At 44.6% G+C, this 21,116-nt stretch overlaps 3 protein-coding genes across 8 annotated transcripts in view; 1 reads left to right on the top strand and 2 right to left on the bottom strand.

Moving 5' to 3' along the window:
- Window positions 1–1,946: 1,946 nt before the first annotated feature.
- On the bottom strand, window positions 1,947–6,467 carry kcnk18 (potassium channel, subfamily K, member 18). 2 transcript variants are annotated; one of them, XM_049735892.2, is made up of 4 exons: window positions 5,707–6,467; window positions 5,518–5,625; window positions 5,267–5,413; window positions 1,947–3,540 (listed from the first exon to the last, which is right to left on the bottom strand). In XM_049735892.2, the coding sequence occupies exons 1-4, from the start codon at window positions 5,747–5,749 to the stop codon at window positions 2,711–2,713; spliced, it is 1,128 nt and encodes a 375-aa protein (XP_049591849.1). In that variant the 5' UTR covers window positions 5,750–6,467; the 3' UTR covers window positions 1,947–2,710. The 2 variants fall into 2 exon arrangements, with proteins under 2 accessions (XP_049591849.1, XP_049591848.1); XM_049735891.2 differs by having other exon boundaries at window positions 5,518–6,467.
- A 141-nt stretch (window positions 6,468–6,608) lies between these two features.
- LOC125978485 (cytosolic phospholipase A2 beta-like) lies at window positions 6,609–14,492 on the bottom strand. 5 transcript variants are annotated; one of them, XM_049735876.1, is made up of 25 exons: window positions 14,360–14,492; window positions 13,588–13,660; window positions 13,343–13,473; window positions 12,713–12,841; window positions 12,316–12,350; window positions 12,168–12,210; window positions 11,861–11,933; window positions 11,638–11,774; window positions 11,441–11,572; window positions 11,047–11,087; window positions 10,924–10,966; window positions 10,619–10,676; window positions 10,229–10,353; window positions 9,947–10,036; window positions 9,808–9,842; window positions 9,572–9,710; window positions 9,311–9,447; window positions 8,870–9,092; window positions 8,670–8,784; window positions 8,466–8,603; window positions 8,263–8,361; window positions 8,015–8,194; window positions 7,694–7,866; window positions 7,425–7,611; window positions 6,609–7,224 (listed from the first exon to the last, which is right to left on the bottom strand). In XM_049735876.1, the coding sequence occupies exons 1-25, from the start codon at window positions 14,366–14,368 to the stop codon at window positions 7,007–7,009; spliced, it is 2,763 nt and encodes a 920-aa protein (XP_049591833.1). In that variant the 5' UTR covers window positions 14,369–14,492; the 3' UTR covers window positions 6,609–7,006. The 5 variants fall into 5 exon arrangements, with proteins under 5 accessions (XP_049591833.1, XP_049591835.1, XP_049591834.1 ...); XM_049735878.2 differs by having other exon boundaries at window positions 13,544–13,660; window positions 14,360–14,444; XM_049735877.1 differs by lacking the exons at window positions 12,168–12,210; window positions 12,316–12,350.
- Window positions 14,493–19,158: 4,666 nt separating this feature from the next.
- Window positions 19,159–21,116, top strand: part of vax1 (ventral anterior homeobox 1) — a 9,983-nt gene continuing 8,025 nt past the window's right edge. The window contains exon 1 of the mRNA XM_049735893.2: window positions 19,159–21,116. This exon is cut by the window's right edge and continues 787 nt beyond it. The gene's annotated coding sequence lies outside the window, so the exon portion shown is untranslated.

Raw genomic sequence — 21,116 nt, 5'->3', positions numbered from 1 at the left:
AAATACACTGGGGTAAATTATGCCATTGATAATTAAAGTAAAACAGATCATTTTAATCTCACAAATGATAATGCGCTATAAAAGAAAGACACATTCAATACAAATGTCTTGTTTAAGTTTTATTGAAAGTTTTAGCAAGATCAAAGGCCACTTTTCTATAACAAGGTCACATGAACACCTAATGGAGTCTTGGGCCGGGCCGGGCCGGGCCGGGAGAAGAAAAGTTATGAACTTTCCATGGTAACATGAATGCAGCTTTGCGTAATGACGTCACCCGAAATCACGTTCACAACAATCAAGCGTGCACCGTAAACGATTGAAACGGTCAACTTGACCGGAAACTTTTACTGAACAAAATGTGATACACGTTACGCCCATTGTCATATCTGTTGCGCAAAATACAGGGCCAGCGACGGTAATAGCTCAAATCTAAAGAAGCATTTTGTCAAACGATATTTCGAAGCGTGTGATTGGCATGCGTGATTGCGTCTGCAACGCGTGTGAAAGCAAGGAAGAAGAACTGGCTTCAACTTTTGCAGCAGGTAGCAGCAGACTGCGCTGAGCTGAGCTGAGCTGAGCTGAGCTGAGCTGAGCTGAGTTGAGCTGAGCTGAGCTGAGCTGAGCTGAGCTGAGCTGAGCTGAGCTGAGCTGAGCGTACAGAAACGTTGATAATGACGGCGGCGACACAGCAAGCGAGGCATCACGATCATCCTCCTCACCTGCCCCAGGTAAATAAAGCGAGGAATTCAAATCATGCTTTTGAACTCGGTTACCATGACCAGTTCGATTGCAATGATGTTACGGCGTTTATGTCAATTCTTTTCCAAAGTTTCTTTGAAGCATTGCCATTGTTATCCCGCCCCCAAATTCAACAGGGCTGCCTTTCCCTAAGCAAAGGAAGCGCCCTTTTCCCGTAAGATATTAAGCCAGGCAAATGATTGTCACAAGGCTGTGACTGCAAATGTTGCCCTTTACAACAGCGATACTTTTAATTATTTGTGGAAAAAACAACTAGTGTTTACTGTCCATTTGCTCATTTGTTTTCAACTCAGGATGTTGTTTTGTATATTTTATATAGAGAAAAATAAATGTTAAATTGATAAATGTTGAGATTTGAATCATGAAACCATGTCATAATTGGGCAGCACTGGTTAGCACGTCCATCCGTCAGTCCGTCCGTCCGTCCGCCCGCCCGTTCGTCCGTCCGCCCGCCCGCCGCCTCACCTTGCAGAAGTTGTCAGTTCCATTCCGGCTGCGACCTTCCTGTGTGGAGTTTGCATGTGCCTGCTTCCCCCAGGCACTCTGGTTTCCCCCCACATTCCAAAAGCATGCTCAATAGGCCGATTGAGCGCTCCAAATCTCCCGTTCATGTGCCCTGCGACTGGGGAACCATCCCTAGGCCCCGAATATCTTTTGCAATTGCAAACAAGTTGCAATGTAGAAAGTAGTAGTCATCTGCATCATATTTGTTGTCCATGCCTCTCTGAAATTCATTTTGTCCCGACATCTTGTTTTGATTTGATTGGTCACATAAGCTCATCAGAGCAACATTTGTCATTCTTTTGGTTTTCTTGACGCTGGCCTGCACTGCCAATCAGAGAGAACACGAGGAAAAATGGTGCATTCTACTTGCAGGTTATTGAAGGTCAACCTATTTTATTTCAGATCCACTGCGTTCTTGTGGAAATGACAAGCATTTCTGAACTGTTCAATGCCCTTGAACCCACCATAACTGCATAGGACAGATTTCCTTTCATTTACACTTGTCGAAACAAGTAGATACAGTATATATATATATATATATATGCATATATATGCAGCGAATAAACTTGACAAATATATATATATATATACATACATATAGTCTCAATAGTCTAAAGCGGTGCATGCAGTCCAAAAGCTTGCGCAATACAGTCAAGCTTTCCAATACAGTCAAGACAATACCGCTCTTTTAAGACACCATTTAATGTTGACACTTTTGAAAGTTGCCATGGCTCATATTATCATTAGCAGTGCTTGAATGAATGCTCCAAAATCACTTCATTAATTGAAGAATTCGTTGTAGATTTCAGGACTTCTTCCTTTTGTACTCAAGTGCGTGATTTTATGCGTCTGTCTTTGTTACTGTACTGCCATCGTGTGTTGATAAGATGATACTGCAACTGCAACCATTTGATTAGCTGTGTGGTAGGTAGCTCCGTTGAGCAGTGGATTAAGGTTAGGAGTTTAAGGATGCTACAAAACAATTAGACTCTACGCTACGGAAGGATGGATGTAAACATTGAAAAATCATCCATAGAAACAAAAGTACTTTTGGAATGACGAGACGAGCTCCAACAAGCACCTTCTTTCTTGTCAAATACCAGATGAGGCAAATTCTACCTGAGAGGACTGTGGAAACACAATGGCAAAATAGCCAAGAAGACAGACAGACAGACAGACAGACAGACAGACAGACAGACAGACAGACAGACAGACAGACAGACAGACAGGCAGGGAGGCAGGCAGGGAGGCAGGCAGACAGGCAGGCAGGCAGACAGACAGACAGGCAGGCAGACAGACAGACAGACAGACAGACAGACAGACAGACAGACAGACAGACAGACAGACAGACAGACAAGATACCCCAAAGATTGCGGTACGTGCAGACCTTTTGCTTGGTGCTTCTTTGTCCATGGGCATCCTAAAGTTTGAAAGCTCAGAGAAGAACTCAGTTCTTGGATTCACTGTTTCCGATGCTTACCATCTTGACGCAGCGGCGGTAGCAGTTGACAAGGCGTGTCTGACTCAGCTTGAAGGCCATGGACATGATGGCCATGCCGGAAATAATGAAAAGGGAGGTGAGCATGAAAAATTTGGGATGATGAGGCACAATGTCTCCGAAACCGATGGTGGTGATTGTGATGAAACAAAAGTAGTAAGGGTCAAAGCCCTTCATTTGCATCTCCCACAGCGGCAGAATCAAACCGCCGAGAAAGATGGAAGCAAACACGATGGAAAGAATCAGCGCAAATGGCACGTCCAGCGTTTCCATCGTGTCTCCGATTCCCGCCAAGTCCCAAATGGCAAATCCTTTGGGTAATGGCGCCGTTTGATTCAATTGCGGGCAGGACGCGCTCCTGAGCAGGGGGGCCCGCCGGCCCAAATGCAGGAGATTCTCTTTGGCGAGAATCTTGTCAAAGATTTCTCGGTTTTTCTGCAACCGCAGGGCACTGGACTTCACGTTCACTTGCCTTTGCAGCACTTTCTGGATGCTGGCTCGTTGGCCGAGCGCAACGTCGCGGCTGAGAACGGCCGTCCCGTCTTCCAAGGTCCGATGATTGGACTCCCTTGCTTTTTTGGGAGCCTTCAGCTGGAAGCAGGGGTGGGAGCGCAGGACTTTGGCCAGGGCGTGAATATGAACGTAGGCTCTGGTGAGCAGCGTAGCAAGGAAGTCCCCAATATCCAGCATGACTAAGAGCATGAGCGGAATGCCCACCATAGCGTACAAGACGCACAGCACCTTACCGGGGAGGGTCACTGGGTACATGGCCCCGTAGCCTGAAAAAAAGCAAATCAAATCGTCTTCAATGACAGTCTTGATATTTCTAAGGCTTGGAGTTTTGAAAAGGAAAAGGAAAAGGAAAGAAATGCAATTCAATTGATGTCATTCCCATTCAGTGCAATTCGGATTATGGCGGTACCTGCATCTGCGCAGCCTGGTGCGGTATATTAGGATGCTCTAAGAGCTTCCTTTCCACATCTCCTTTTCAGCACTATGACAAAGTGAATCAGCAGAGAGTTGTGGACTTACATTCCAGTAAAGTGATTTTACACATCCACTTTCATCCAGGAGTCAATTACTTGACCGCAGTGTGACCGACCGACCGACCGACCGACCGCACGAGCTTGCTTTTTTATGTCCAAAACAACAAGACAGGAAGGAAATGTGTTTTGAAGCTCTCACCAGCTTTTTGTGGTGATGTAAAAGCATTCTCCTCTTCTCTTTGATTTGTGGGCCACACGATCACTCCTTCTTCAACTGACTCATGACGCATTTCAAATGTTGATAAGTATAGCTAGTGCCTTGTTTGTGTCAGGATGAAGTCCAATATTTATTTTGTCAATGAAAAGGTTTTGTTGTTGTCCTCATTTGATCTACACCAAAGTATAGCAACTATTGATTGCTGAGGTGAAATGTATTTGGCTCTGCCGTCCTTTCGACGCATTGCCTCGCTGAATCTTCTCATCTGTGTCTTCTCACATATTCCAAACATCCAAAAGCAGCTGCCTCCCACTTAGCAGTCAAAGTTTTTTTTGGATCACAGCTTGCTCGCAGAGCAGTCAGCTTTTTTTCTGGGCACTATTAATTAGCCATCACTTGTGTCTCACACAGTATTTCTTTCGTATTGAAATGGAATTTCTGTCGCTAACCTAACGGTATCGATCCCTCATAAAATGTTGCCTAACCTATTCACGTCCAATTTCTTTCATAAAGCTAGCAGTGTTTAAAGAGTGATGTGCAATGCAAAATAGCTACCCCTTTAATAATAACTGTTGCTCAGTAATTTGTGTGTTAAAAGTTGATGAACGAAACGAATGATGATCAACGTTTCGAAGTGATTTATCTTGAGCCGATTGAACACGGCACAGAAAGCTGCCACTTGAACACGCGTGTGTATGCACGGTGGTAGCAGGACCGCCAAAAGGCATTACGAGACGTAAATCTAACCAAGGAGGAGAAGAGTTTATCAACACGCTCGTCAAGCAGAAAGTTAACAGTCTACTGTATGAGAGTAGGCAAGAGCCACAAATGGAGTCCATGCTCAGCAGCAGCAGCAGCAGCAGCAGCAGCAGGAATGCTGTCATTGATTTAGAACGTGACTTCCTGCTTCAACAAACATAGCGTATGCTTTTCAAAGTAGTAGAAAGAATGTTTCCTCGTGTATTGAAAAATGACTGCATCATTTATTTGTGGTTCAAGCATATTGATAAATGTTTTGTCACATTTGCTCAGTTCACATTCATCATTATTTGCTGTTCTATGCCATCGCTTCACTTTTATTTGTAGCTTTATTGGAATGATTCACATGACAGTGAATTTGGCCGGTGTGGGCCCACCCAAAAACTCCTGCCAATGTAGTATTATTTTCTTCACAATTCCAATAAGCCGGCCATACGTAGATTGTTGTCCAACCTTGATTGGACCAGTGCATGGTAAACAATGGGAGGTTGCATACATCTCCCTCTCGCTTCCTCAAAAAGGGTATCAGAATGATGCACTCACCAACCGTTGTGAAAACTGTGCACACAAAGAACATGGAGCCAAAGAAGGTCCACCTCTCAGGTTGTTGGAGCCATACAGTCTGAAAACCAGCGTTCATTTGATGCTCCACTTCCTCCACTATGTTTTGCTGAGTGTAGGATGTGTTACCTACGGTTCAAAGAAATGGCTTAGGAGCGGTCGGATGGGAGGGATCAATGTTTGAGTGAAACTCGTCGACGTCAATGAATTCGAATGCAATTATTCCAACCCACCGGTGAGATTCTGGACGTGGCGGATCATGAGCGCCAAGAAGCCATGGTATTCCTGCTTGGCCGGAGGTGCCCTCCCTTCAACGTATTGGAACAAAAGTGCGCCCAGCGCTGCGTAAAGGACCAGAGACAGCCAGAGCATGACGTGAGGAAGGAGCTTCCAAAAGTAGTCGCTGCGCGCCTTCAGCTCACTGCCGGCGGGGCCCATTGCTGGCTTGTCTAGCGCCGCTCTCATTTTGCTCCTCTTCTTCTTGCGCTGATGCAGAGCTCTGACAGTTGGCGTGGGGGGTAGGTAGCGCCCGTCTTGCCTTGATGCTCCTGCAAATGTGCTCTGGCTCTGCTCAGTGTACGCAACACACACACACACGTACTGGCAATCCAAGAGTGCCGCTCCCAGGGGACAGTACCTAAGTGTACTGCTTGCTGCCTGTGGTGCAGTTAATGCATGGCAAACATGCTTGGACCACTGTCATTCATTTCAAGCATTTCTCAAGTGAACTCAAGCTCAAATCTGTTCCATTCCCCTCTAACAAAAGAAAATATTGGCACCTTTGTCAGGCTGAGCACCAATAGCTAACGTCGTTGGCTCTTCATGCAGCTCCCCTCCACAAAATATCGTGTGTCATTGTGTTAAGCAACTAGCAAGATTTGAGAAAGCGCAGCTAAGACATCATCTTCAAAGATACGCTATGAGACATCATGTTTGTCTTGGCATGTGATAGGCTTGCTTAGCTTTTTGCTTTTGAACTCTCTCTCCTGTACTGCATGGCGCTGCATATTTGCTGGAAATGTCACCCATTTTTGTAAGTTGCTCGGTGCTCTCGTCTGTCCCTAACCTCAACAACCAGACCAGTAAAGTCTTTATTTCAGTCTTAACATTCAATGCTTTCCGTATTGCGATGCAGGCAGCGTGGGTTCATTTTCACTACAGGTGCTCCTAAGACTTAACCGGATCAGGGTGAAGAACATGGATGGACGGATCCATGTGCACGTGTATGGAAATACAAGGAAAAGCTCAAACGATTTTTGATAGAACAGGCTGGATGAAAGATTTGGAAACACAAGACAAATATCACAATCCCAAGGGCGACAGGTGGTGTGGAAGAGCTATATTTAGGTGGCAGGGCAAGACAGAACAAGCAAACCACAGGGAGCACTTTAGGACTATGTAGTACGTATCCCCAGACTGGAAATTATTTTTGCACGCCTGCAAGATGAGATTTCCCGCCTGCTTTTGGCTCACTTTTAACGATGACAATCAAGGTGTTAAAACAGTTAGCATGCATTCATTCGTGCGTTTCCGCTGAGTTTCTTCACAAACAGCTTGGACTTGATGGCTTGGTTTGGAGCAGCGCTTTGCCAAACAGCCATCCCAAGCACTCATTTGTCACCGCCTTGTGGCATCCATGCAGCATTACGAAGCAATGGGGGAGGGGGGGATGATTTGCATTTGAATCACTCCAAGTGAAATGAACGAATGAAGCTCAAGCGTTCACATTGCCTGAGTTATGTTCATTTTAGATTTCAAGACCTGGTGCAAGGTTTGAACGATCCTTTCCTTATTGTTGGCAACGTTATAGGCCGTTAACTTGAGCAGACTGTCAAAATCCCCCTCTGAGTAGACGGGCTTGTCCGTGGTGTACGGAGAGTCGCTGCTGCGCACGTCCACTTCTCCGGCTTTTATCTCCTCTGCGGTCTCGCGCTTCACACCTACAAAATGACAAGAAGATCCAAGCATCATCGTATCTGCTGACCCAAACGGGACAATCAAAAGTGTCCGAAACAGACACGATTGACGGGCATAGTCATTACGTGACCAGGGTCACTTGAAAAGAAAAAAGAAAAAAAATGACATCTCTCATAAACGTATTTGCTATTTATTTGCAGTCCAACCCTTTCGACGACCTTACCTGGCTCTTTGAAATGTCGAAACGAGTCATTGACAAGCGGGAAGTGAATCACAATCGGTGCCTTGGGATTCTTCTTATCTTCGTAGATGTAAATCTCTTTCAAAGGTTCTCCTTCCAGAGTAGTGAAATCGACGCGGGGGAAGGGGACGTCACGATCTCGACACCAAGCTGCGGTCAACTTTATTTCCTGCGCGCCGCACGAGAGCCAGACGACGGGCATATGACCGGATGGCGCTCGGCAAGGGCTTTCAAACAGATCGTTCGAGTACCCTGAAGCTTTCGACCGGGTTCCAAGAATTATCACAGCAAATGATGACGTCCACTTCTCTCTCTGGACGTAGGACAGGGGGACAGGCCACATTTATGGCGAGACCAGAGTCAACCAGCCGCAGAAAGGAGTCGCTGGGTGTCAGCGAGTTTGGAAAGGCATCAGGGTGTGTTTCTGGGAGGAGGAAAATGGACAAATCACCAAATGAGCATCCGCCCAACCTTGTGCAAACGACCTGGAACAAACGCTGCCGAACCCCGACACCTTCGATAGAGGTCGCTCGGGGCTTTCCCAACGTTTACTCCTCAAAAGGAATGCGTACCTTTCCAGGCTACGAAGTTGCTATGTGTACTGTAGTCAGAGTGGAGAAAGAGACCGTTCATGAAATTGTATGCGATCGAACCGAGCGGACGATTCATCAAGCAATCGTTGATGATTCTGGAGATAGCGCCGGATGGATCCAGCAGTTGCGTATCGAGAATCGAAGGGTCATTTTCCACCTCTGTCAAAAGAAACAACCCCTTGGTCGGTGCATTGAATTTCAGACTTGACGCCGTTCGCTAGCTTCACCTAGGTTGCTGGTGTTGTTGTCTGCTTCACGACTGCTCTCTTCGGTTGGAAGCTCCAGTAAATAAGACAGGTTGATTGCAAAGAAACTGCTCCATATTCCTAATTGCGATTGAAAACAAAACAACAAAACAAAAAACACCTCTCTTTATCAGAAGAGTTCAATTGCCAGTGTCCTAGATTAGTGGGAATCTACACATTGTTACCAATTAGAAAAGGGAGACGGACTTCTGGAAGTTTTTTGACCAGATGACCGAGGAAGAACTGACTGCCAAAGTCTTGAGCTGGCACAAAAGCCCCGTACTTTGGAAAGCCAACTTCATAGGGGGTGAACTCGCACCATTCTGGTCATTTGGAATCAAAAGTCACAACAAAATGGACATGCGCTTCATAGAGTGCTATTTACCAACCAGCTTCTGATTGCCAGCCCATCTTCTCCTTCATATTGACAGCAGTGTATATGGGGAAAGGGTTTTGGCCTTCGTCGACTGCCCGCTGATGCTCAGAAAGCGTATCGGTCATTTTCTGCAAGCAGTATTCCGAACATGTTCTTTTTTCATTCAGAATGTAGTCTGGGGGAAAAAAAAGCAAAAAAGCATGCACGACTTGCCTCCCCGAAAACTAGATGTTCATATAGCAAGCCGCCCAGATCAGTAGATGACAAAATATGCCCTTCTTTCAGTTTTGCTTCCATCTCTCGTTTGTAGTATTCCATTTTTTCCAGGGAGATCATACTCGTCGCATCCTTACATATCTCTTTCCTTATTTGGGCCACGGTCCCATCGATGCCATCCTGCGACCAGTTTGCGTCTCGGAACAAGGCAGCCATCGTCCTATTCGCAATATGAAATGACAATTGCAGCATAGTAACCTTTGCTTGCCATTGGCCACTCGGCCAACGCATGTTCGGACTTTGGTTCCGAACGTACGCTCTGAGAATGACGTATGTTCAAAGGATTCGACGCGTTTAAGCCATTGTACGTGTGTTTGTGGAGGGAGAGATTGATTTTCATTTACATTTCAAGATGATGAAGATATATTTGCAACTCACCAGGTGGCTCCAGATACTCCTGTGATATAAGATAGAACATCGAGGACTTTGATTTCCTTGAGGCTCTTTAAAGTGCCAAACAGGCTGGTCATTGCTCTGGATCCTCCGCCTGAAGCCACCAACGCTATAGTTGGCACCTAAAGAATTAATCCGCATTTATTTATTTATTTATTTTTTGGGCAGGGATTTTGCTTTCTTCTTCATTTTTGGACATAGCATTGCATAGGATCGACCGTAATACTTGGAATTCTAGTTGCGCACCTGGTCTGGTGATGGTGGAGTGTCAAGGCCAAAGAGCTTCTGCATATTTTGCCCAACAATCAGTTTCCTTTTCTTCAAAAATTCTTTCTCTTGCGGTGGAATGTCAAAATCCAGACGAAGTGCAATATGGTCATCGGCACTGCGTATCGAGTACGTCGTATGCATTTCAAAGAAAGATTGAAATCAACAGCCAGTCAATACTTACGATTCCATTGAAAGCACAACAAAATGTTTACCATTCGTGTGTCTCAACGTTGAAATCCACAGTATCCTGTTGGGAGGGTGAACATGTCCGTCCGGGTTAGTCCTAACGACCCGTTTTAGAAGGGTTTTGAATGTGTCAGAGGAGTTTTTGATCCACAACTGATTGGTTACCTGATCAATAACAAGGGACACTTTGCTCGTGTGTTCAGCTGGTAGCGGCTGAAGCCTTGTAGAAATGGAGGGGTGCTCAACAGCAGAGGGCTGAAAAACATATTGCAGCAGCAGCAGCAGCAGCAGCAGCAGCAGCAGCAGCAGCAGCAGCAGCAGCAGCCGCAGCCCAGACTCAATACAAACACTGACTTCAACGACTTGCACTGTCCAGTACTGTTTCCACAATGAATTCCTGCTTATTATAGCTTGTGTGCAATTCCAAGAGGAGCAATCAAAACTCACCGCCACTCCAAGTTCAGTGGCCAAGTCTCTGTTAATGTAAAAATGCAGCTTGCCGGTGTCCTTTGCCAACAACCTCTGATTCGGGGGGCAGGCACCGCCAAGCATTATCGTTGTACCTAGAAAATCTATGGAGAAAATGATCAATCATCATTAGGCTTGACGCGCATTTCACTATTTGAACATTGATTGTCATAATTGCGATAGTAACTGGATTGTTGAGCTGTCCTACGCATTCTTCAGTACAGTCAAAACAGTTTGGACGCTCTTAAAAGCATGACCCAAATAGGATCGAGCTCATGTCGCACAGATGCTGTTGTTCAACAGAAGCCCGATTGCACAGTGAACCGGTTGATTTGGCCAAATTGTAGCAAACAAACAAACAAACAATACCATCATTGTTTCGAAGAAGCTCGTCAACAGTGATGTCCAAAGCAGAGAATGGAGCAGCCTAAAGGAAAGATACATTTGACCATTACTCAGCATGTCAAAGTTGGACATTAGTATTTTGTTGTTTGGGACTTTGGATTTGTTGCTGCCCACTATACTAGGCCATATTGAAAGATCTGTTGATGAAGAAAAGAAAAAAAAAAAAAAACGATACAAGCATTCACTTGTAATTGTAAGTGGGCGGGGCCACTTGGACCTGCATTCGTCCATCCGTCCATCCCAATGTACTGAACATTTGCGCGTCTTACCAAGAGAATGCCATTACTGACATAGTCACATTGGGGCTCCTCACTGAAACCAACAAACATATGAGTGGATACGTGTCAACATTTCAGAGCAAATATTTGATCAAAACCTTCAAAGTTTGTCACCTGCGCAGCATCTCAAACTCAATCCAAATTTGGTCCATTGTCTGAGAAAGCATGGAAACACGGTCAGGGTGACAAGAGCCAATCTCTGATCGGTCAAACGATTCTTGTCCATAACCAGTACACAAACCAAAAGCAAGATTCCAATGCGGTTAGACGAAGGCAAGGAAAGGCAAAAGGCACCTTCAGGCTTCGAAGCAAAATGGCTTCGAAGCAAAATGCTCCCCTTATTGTTTTTTTCAGGCATTGATGAATCATGCAAATGACACAAGCAGCATTCGGAAGTTGACATCAAAAAAAGATGGGGAGTTGTCTCCATAATGGGCTTTTCAGCACTTCCTGATAAAGAACATTCCGAGGTTGATACGAGACCAAGACCCAATCGTGTTCCACTTACCTCCGGATTTAAATTGAAAGCCATTCTTTCTTTCTTCCCAAGCGTGAGCTTGCTGAGATCAAAGAGAACTGTGGAAATGCGGTCATCGTGTGAAACGGGGTCTTCGTCGTGCACATGGAGCTCCAAAACGTTCTGGAACAGAAAACGAGTGCAATTTCAAAAAAAAAGAAAAAAAAAGATTCCTTTGCTGGACTTACTTTCAGCTGGGAGGGGACCCTGAAGGTGAACGTTTCATTCCATTCTGGATTGGCGTCATTGTACACCGTTTTTGTTTTGAATGCACTTGCACTTGCCGTCGGAAGACAAAGAACCACGTACAAGTCCGACTCTGAAACTGGAAGGTAGTCAGTCACAGGGAGGAGATGTTGGAGAGTCGTCCAAAATAAGCGTCAATAATCGTTGAAAGGAAGCTGGACTTGCAGTAATCGTTTGAAGAACGGGTCTGGGCTTTGATGACGGTCACATTTAATTTCCAGTAGGAAAGCACTTCCTTCTGTCGAAGGGAATAATTCACAATTAGAAGAAGATTCGAGCGTATACCACGTACATGGATTCATCTTCGACGGACGGCAAAATATGGTAACTCGTTGCCTAAAATAGACATCCATAATATACAGCAAAAAGTTGACAGCGAAAATGTTCTTTCCACCATCACGGTCAAATTGACATGTTTCTTTCGATTCTCGATGAATCACTGCTGCGTTTGTTGACGTTTTCCTCGTCTTACCCTCAAATGAACGCCTTTGGAACCGATGACGCCTTTTGCGTAGCTGAAGAAAAGGGAAACAGAATGTATTGCGCACATACGTACATTTTCAGATGAAATGTTCAAGTGTTCAAATACAGCAAAGAAAAGGAAAAAAAAAAAAAGTTACCTCTGCTTCAGCTCAAAGGCAATCCAAAGTTTACCCTTTAAAGATACAGACGGAATTCAGGCGCGCTCTCGTAAATGACTTTGGTCCGACAATACGATTGTTCGCGTCGCAAGACGCTCTACAGAACCCTGATGTGCGACACTTTGCAAGATTTCAAACTGGATGTTTTTGTGTGATACCGATGCCCGATTTAAGAAGGGCTCTTTTGCGATGCCCGGTTTAAGAAGGGCTCTTTTGCGATGCCCGGTTTAAGAAGGGCTCTTTTGCGATGCCCGGATTAAGAAGGGCTCTCTTGCGATGCCTGATTTAAGAAGGGCTCTTTTGCTTTGACGTTTTGCAGCATGCCTTCAAAGACGATGACGGATTGAGTTTTCATCAGAGCAAATGTTTACAGCACCTGAGGTTGGACGGCGAATTCTGTGACTTCCATTCTCTCTTTTGTCAGCGTGCTGATATCAACCCCGATTGATTGAATCAGATCATCAAATAGGAGATTCTCATCATACAGATTAATCCGAAGAGTAGTCTGGGAACAAAGAACAGGATTAACGGGGTACAGCTTTTCCTACGAGACCAATTGAAGGCTCCGAAATTTTGCATGAAGTGACAGTCATGTCTGTGATGCGCTATTATTGTTCTGTCTTACTATGTATACACATATAGTATCTCTTTGAAGCAGCAGTCTGATTTTTACTCCCAAAAAAGTATCGATTCGCTCTGGTCTGGCCGTGAATCGTTGGGAGAGCCGCAACATCAACTCTCTTCTCCAAAAGACGTTTTGGTCAGTTTTGCATCTTAGCATATTCAGGATGGTCGCTTTGGCTCTCGCATCGATGGATTCCACACTTTGAGCGTTCGAGTGCTCATGATGCGTCATTTGCGCAACTCTTGGCTCATCATTAGCACAATACAGTCGTTTTATGTCCATCAAGAGAGTAAGTGGTGTTTCTGGAGAAACGTTTGAGTATGCCCCGCATTTTGCCATGTGATGGAGTTGGATGGTATTTGGAAGCTTTGAAGGTGTCACCTGGAGATGATTGCGCAGGCTGAAATGAAAGCTCTGGTTCCATACTGGGTTTCTCCCATTGGCCACAGTATTTGTCTTGAAAACAATTGCAGGTGGAAGAGACAGCGTGACGTAGCAATCGGCCTCTGAGCCTGAAAAATCAAGACCAATCCAAATCTTGTCATGGCACACTTGAAATACAAACGACGGACGCGTGTCAACTGATTTGCGTCAACGCTGTCTGTCCAAGGCATGTTGTCGCGTACAAAAGTCTGTCGAGCAAATGTTTTCCGCCTTCAGCACGGTGACGGTCAATGTCCAGGAGGAGACGGCCTCATTCTGTACAATGGAAAAGGAGGAAATGATGAAAGCAAACAACTCCTGCCTGCCTGATTGTATTTTAAAAGGTGAGGTCAGCTTATTGCAAAGTAGCTTGCCTCGTGATCATACTTTAAATACCAAATGCCAGACATTTGTATATAGTATGATTTCTCAGCAATATTTGCGAGCAACTGTTTTTGAGGGCGCACTTATCATGCTAGAATTGAAATATATGCAAATATTGCCTTAAATGGTTGAAGTAGTATTCCAAATGTTTTGCTCATGGTAAAGTATCTGCACAGTACCGTACCGTACCGTACCGTACAGTACAGCGCTCAAGATAAGTACACAGTATGTTCGAAAACGGAATCTAACCGAATCTATTTGTCAATGTACATATACTTCTACAGAGTTGTCAAGTGCACGCACACATGCACATTTTTAATTTGCAAGAATTAAAGTGTAGTTAGCCGCTAAGTGTCATCGTCCAAATTCTAAAACATCTTTTGTGTTTCTTGCAGAAACAATAGTCACAGGTAAAACACGGTGTAGCCACGCACGCAGTATGTTTGTATTTAATAACTAAGGTGGAAATCTCTTCTGCACTTAGCAATGGTGCCAGTGGGAAACAACATTAGTATGAAGTAAACGATCACATCAAAATATCATCAGGATGATTCCTCCAAATGCCTTCAAATGAATTGATGGAAAACTTACCGTTGCCATTGTGAAGATGAAAGCTCAACACTACAAGTCAATGAACGGAATGATTGACTGGGCTCGCTCGCTCTCTCTCTCTCTCTCTCTCTCTCTCTCTCGCTCTCTCTGGCCATACTTACATACTTTTGTGATGCAAATAATGTGGGTGGATTTGGGCTGGAACTAATTAAGCACTCCCTCCCTCCCTCCCTGTTATGGGATTTTATAGTATGCTTGATACACTGTTCTGTTCTGTCTTTTAATTTGGACTCTCGAGCGCTGATGTGTGATTTAATAACCTTGCAAAAAAGATGAATAATACAAGCGAATTCATCCATCCATAGATAGACAGATATTTTGGACGACTAAAAGACATACCTTTATTCTGGCTGCACCTGCATGCACCTGCATTACAAGGTGGTTGCAATAAATTCAAGACAACAGCCTTAGAGTCAATCATTTGTTAACGATTATTGTTAGAGTAATGATTGTTTTGTCCAAATGCATAATTCCTTTTATTCTATGCTGCCACATTTGGGGGAAAGTGACCTTAGCTTGTATGTATTACAAAGAAGGATATTGGGATAGAATAAATGAATAAATGAATCAACTTTCTGGATCTCCAAAGGCAACGATCACCACAATTATGTATATATACATACGTAGATGGAGCCTTCCAATCATTTGGCGTGAAACAAGATGAGCTGCTTTGTCCACACGAGGGCCCCAAAGACTTTGTATTTGAGCCTTCATGCTGTTTGTGTGTTCCGGCAGCGCCTTGCTTCCCTTCCCTTGTTTCCACTGGTCATTCACTTGCAATTCCGTCTTCAAAAAGTACATGGAGCGATTGTGGTGAATAGGCGTTTGATGACATGTTGGGAAAAATTCAAATAACAACATAATGACATGTCCATTCAAAAGAGAGCCACTTAACCGTTGTCATTTTTAAATCACATCAATGCAATATGTGAGGAAAGGGCATCAATCCGGGCGGGGTGCGTCTCTTTTCTTTCAATACAACGGATGATTAAGTTGTGTCCTGATAAGATGTTGTGATGTTGCCATTGCCTCATCTTCATAGTGACAAATATGGAAGAAAAAACCCCACCTGCCAAATCGATCATGGACCTCTCTTCACTTATGAAAGCAGCGGTCGAATACAAAAAAAAGCGTATTGGGACCACACTGGAAAAAGGCGGTGAGAAAACTTTGCCTACAGTGCAGTCACTTGATCGACTTTCACGCAATCAACCAATTGCCGCTCCTTTGAGGTGTTTTGTTTGTCTGTCTCCACACGTGACCTGCGACTGAGCAGTAAAGACGTCCGCTGAGATAGCACCCCTAACCCTGTACAGGATGTGACAATCCATCGAGTCTTACGACGACTGCTATAGCTTTTGAATGTTTCAAGAGTCAAGCCTGAAGTCTCTCTCTCTGTCATGCAGTAGAAAAGAATGAGACCATTTCATTTCTCCGCTTTTGAACGTGATGCTTTGGAGTGAAATGATGCTTCCATCTTAAAACGGCGTCAAAGCTCGTGCTGATGATGGATTCGCATCGTTTCCTGGTTGTCTTTGTTCATTCATTGGATAGAGTCACCATTTCGGCACAGCTTTGTGACCAAACGCAAAGCAGGTGAGGGGAGGCTGTCAGCTCATAGGTGAAATATTTCCAAGCGAAATTGGGATGATCAAAACATGTGCTCCATCCAGTAAAGCCTTTCCAACTGTTGGCATGACACATCAATGCGCGGTTGTCATGAAAAGATAGTGTCGAGGGTTCAGCAATTAGACGTACTTAGACCTTATGCCCACTTTGCTTGATTACACTCGTAGACTGGTGAAAGGACTAAAGTAAATGTAGCCCCAAGGACATCTTTCATACAGCAAGAGAGTCCTTTTCAACGATGGCTTAATTAGTAAGATGATGGCAGTTACATTCAGATGTTTATGATGTATGAAAATGAGTCAACTCATTGAACTTTTACCTAAATACTGTGCGCCTACAAAATCCTTGTGAGACAGATGCAAAATATCAGTATTTTGATCATCCATTCAATTGGATCCATCCAGTCTTTTTATCTACAACCTCACAGTCTTGACCAAACAAGGTCCCGGGTGCGGCCCAACGCAAATGGCAAATTGGCTGATAACACCCCACCCGTGGTGATAGGTTCGTCTGAAGCGGCGCTTCCGCAGGCCCGTCGTCTTCACCGTCCTCTCGCTCCGGGGCCGATTGTCTGCGAGTCTTCTGCCGTTGACAGATGACTCCGTATGTTTGTTGCAATCATTTTCATAATGAAGACAAGACAATTGATTTGGATTTGTAGAAATGCTCTTAGTAGATCATAAAATAAAGAAAGAAAAGAAAAGGACAATACATTTCCAGCCCAAACACTGTGTTCATTTAGAGTGTCTTTTGGGTCTGCTTCATTTTCTTTGGCTAAGCTTTTAAACTTGAGTAGAGGGATAATTACACTGTAATGCACCATTAGAAGCTTTCGTCTGTGAGCTTGAAATGAGGCAGAAGTATAAAAGGAAGACAAAGGAAAAGCTGCGGTGGCGGCGGCGGCAGCGGCGGCGGCGGCTGCTGCTGCCGCCGTCGCTGCCGCCGCCGCTGCCGCTGCGCAAGATTTCAGCAAGACGAATCGGATAAATGAACAAAATGGCTAACATCAGCAGTGCATTTAATAGAAATGGTGGCTAGTCAAATGGTGAGCTGAGCGGCAAAAGAGCCAAACAACAACAACAACAAGAAGAAGCAGCAAAACGCTTTATTTACAATTCTTGCTTTTGTGAGGCTAAGATAGACAGTGTAACTGTTGCAGCAATAAAAGAAGTGCTCAAATTACACCTGCGACAATAACTACTGCAAGGCGCCATCTGTGGGACAAAAGAGCGTCACCTAAAACTATTCAGGGGGAACATACAGAAAAATAAATTACCGTTTGGGCTTTGTTGTGGATTGGTAGGCTGTCTGCGCTCCACAAAAGAAGATTAGTACAATGGCATTGAGATACTTTCAGTGGCCGCCACTGCACTGCCTGCCTGCCTGCCTGCCTGCCTGCCGCCTGGAGAATAGAATAGAATAGAATAGACGGCTCGGAGTTGCGTATTTGTCACATTTCAATTCAGACACTTTTTAGAAACTTGTCGTCTTTTCAATTAAGGCTTTATTCGACAATGTAACAAGCCTTCTTTCAAAATAAACACACTTGCTTAAAAAAGAGCTTGTTTGTTAAGGGGCCCAGCCAGCGTAAATTCATGCCACAATGACGACGACACCGCGTCCACCGCACGCACGCACGCACGCACCTTAGCTGAAGTCAAATGCAATTTAAAACAAAAGCCATTCCGGTCGAATGAAGTCGTGAAAGGTTCTGCACTGACACGCAATCATGTCAACGATGACAACTATAAAGCTATGAAAATAGAAGCTTTACTAAAGACAAACACAGGAGTTGGCTTCAAGTATATTCTGCGTCGTTCCTAAACGACAACAACTTAGTTGTGTGATTATGAGCTGGGCTGGGCTGGGCTGGGCTGGGCCGGGCCGGGCCGGCCTCGGCCAGGCTGGCCTCGGCTCGGCTGTCCAAAGTGCTGAGAATTCAAAGCACTCTGGTCATTCGAACCGCAAAAGGAGTGACACATTGATGACATCCAAACAAACATATGAAGCAAAACCCACAAAGTCTTCCTAGTACATGTGTGTCTTTTGAAGGGAAAGAAAGTGCTTTTCAAAAAGCAAATCAGACAGCAGCCTTAAATGTTTCAAACAACAACAACAACAACAACAACAACAACTCACCACAAAGCAAATTTGGAGCTCAGCTGCCAGCACAGCCTTCCTTCCTTTTTTCCACCATTGCTATTTCGAGAGTTCATGAACAGCTTGCTCTCTTACTGTGGAACATAATCAGCACATTTTGAAACATAAAGAAGGCCTCTGAATGTAACCATTCAGCTTGCGGCGTTACCATCTTGTCTGTCACTCGGGCATCACGGCTCTCCAAGGCCTGCACTCTCCACACAAACCCCCAAAAAAGGCTTTTCCAAGCAAGCAAGTACGTGCGTGCGTACGTACGTACGCACTAAGCGTTTCGGAGTCCCAGTAACACAAGCACACAGAGCCAACGTATTCCTTTCAAGTTGACAATATTCAAGGGTCACACACCTAGACTGAGATGTGTTAACTGCCCTTTAAACCTTCCCTTTTGTGTCATTTGGAATTAACAACAGGTCTTACTTCCAACAAAAAGCGCCAGCCTCGTCTTCAAAATAAGCCGTAAGCCTCTGTTTTTTCCTACCGCCCATTGATTATTTTTATCTTGGTGCGTTTAAGCGCCAAAGCAACTATACCAAACATCTTTCGCCATTGAAAAATGTTCGTGTAAAAATGATGATGAACGTTAATACTAGTTCTATTCAGCCCGGCCTGGCGGTAATTATCTGACTATTGTACAGCATGTGATTTGTATGGAAACATCCTAGCTGGAATCCTGCTAAATAGGTCTATTAAATCAGACGGAAGAAATAATTGTTGTTATTGTTTGTGCTCTGGGTTGCCCCAGCTGCGTTGAAGCATGAGTTTTTTTCTTTTTTCTTTTTTCGCACTTCAACAGTAAATAGAACTCTATGGAGGAAAACGTTTATTGACAATAACCCTCTCAATGTCCATCTCGCAGGATGATGCAGTACAATTAAAGAGCAAAAAAAAAAAACCTACAACCACAAACATGAAGATATTTTATCATGCCTTTCTGTATGTGTACAGTCAGTGGCACAGTTTTATAGTTGTAAAATTGAAGTAAAATGAAAGCTCTTTGGATCCAATTGTATGTAGTATTTATTCATTTATTTATTTTGCGCCATTGACTTTTATTACATTGATTGTGTTATTTATAATTAGTATTTGTACAGTGGGGTTGGGCTTCTTAAATACTGGAGGGGGGCACCATTTTTCATCAGTGCTACTGGAGGGGCTACACAGGACCACACACACTTTCTTCTCAGGACCTAAGAAAAATGCAATTGTAAATCTGGATGCATAGGTGCAAAGTATGCCCTTTTAATATATCCCATTTTTGACAAAACGTTTTTCAATGCACATGTAAAATGTCAACAGAGAGTTTGAACTGAAGCAAACAACAAAGTCACCTGACATTTTTTCTCGCAAAAATCCACTCACTCCAAATTTCAAGATGTTTGATTAAGACCCAGGGTAACCCCACCTCGTGCCCAAAGAGAGCGGTTATAGGCTCTTATTTTTTTTTTTTTTTAATTGATCTATTTATTTTGTTTATTTATTTGAACTCGGTCCCAACTGTTATCTTCACTGTAATAGTGAGAAAAACGCATGGCAACCGTGAGCGTCTGGACTTGATGGTGTACCTTTTCTATGCACACCGACTGATTGTCTTGATTTCCTTACGGCTGTAGTTTTCCAGGGCTTGATGGAGTAAATCTTTGCCTAAATCCGAAAATATTTGGAGTTCTCTTCGAACAGCACCACTGAGAGTTTTTTGTACCTCTCGCACGCCTTGTGGAAATGTAGTCACGAATCGTGGTCTATATTAGTCCATCCAATTTGACATTGCTGCACTCTGGCTAATTACCACGGGAATATGCTTTCTTTAATGCTCCACGCACGGACGGAGCCTTTTATGTATTTATTTGTCTTTCCGCCCCTCCTCGGCCATTGTGCGCCTCTGAGAGGCCAAGACGTTGTATCCATCTATTTCCCAGGCCGAGGCTGCGCTCGGCAGCTTGAGAAGCCCGGCCGGGTTCCCCTTTTGGTTGGGCCTTTTAGCCTCCTTTTTCCCTTTGCCAAACAATGGATCCCCACTCCAAGCAGCAGCCCCCCCAAACATTCAGTGAATCAAGTTAGTTCAACATGCGGCCCTTAAAGCCACCCTGAGACTGCTGGCGGGCAGGCACACTCAGAATTGTCTGTTAATAGTCCAATTAGATAATTGCCATCTTTCACTCCTTTCCCTCTCTGTTTCTCATAAAGACATGAATGGCACTCAGGGAGGGGGGCAGCTTGAAGGGGGCTTCTGGCCAGCTAAGGTGACGAGAAGGAGCGGAGAATGTTCCTTGCGCTGGGCCGCCGGATTGAATTGAATCTTTGTCGCCTAATCAATGGTCTTATTGGATTACTGACCACTGCTGTGTTCAGAGATATTGTTGCGCTGACAATTAAAATAGCTAAGAGTTGCTGCTCGGGTGGGTGGTTGGGTGGCTGGCTGGATTGCTGGATGGCTGGCTGGATGGATGGATGGTTAGTGGGCTGAGCGAGCGGTGGAGAGGGGTAGGGGCCATTCCGGGGCTATGCATGTGTGAGAGAGTGTAGGCAGCCCAAGCACTAATGACAAGTTTTGTTCCTACAAATGCGTAGGTTAAGATCATGAGAGCCCAAGTGGCTTTCCGGGCACAGCTCGTTTGCTTTCGGGGGGATGCCACGTCCCGGACCTGGCCGGGTTGCTCTGCGTGGCTGGCTAAAAAAAAAAAAAGGAACGGGACGAGGGGAGAAACTTGAAGGGAAAAAGGTTGAACTAAAACCTGGCACCACGGCTCTTGGTACATTTGTTGAAGTGGTTTGCCTCGCTCTCCCTGCTAATTCCCAGCCTTCCTTTGCTGCAATAGCGGTAGATGGCAGCATTACAAGACGCTCCGACGGCCAAAGAGAAGTGGGATCAAAGTTCGCCGACAGTGAAAAGTTGAGGAGAAAATGCCGACTGGGTTTTGAAGAAGCAGCGACTATTGCTGGCTACGGA

The sequence above is a fragment of the Syngnathus scovelli genome, chromosome 12 (genome assembly GCF_024217435.2).
Source record: "Syngnathus scovelli strain Florida chromosome 12, RoL_Ssco_1.2, whole genome shotgun sequence".
NCBI lineage: Eukaryota > Metazoa > Chordata > Actinopteri > Syngnathiformes > Syngnathidae > Syngnathus > Syngnathus scovelli.
Note: the sequence above shows the minus strand (reverse complement) of the source record. Positions and strands in the feature narration are given on the sequence as shown.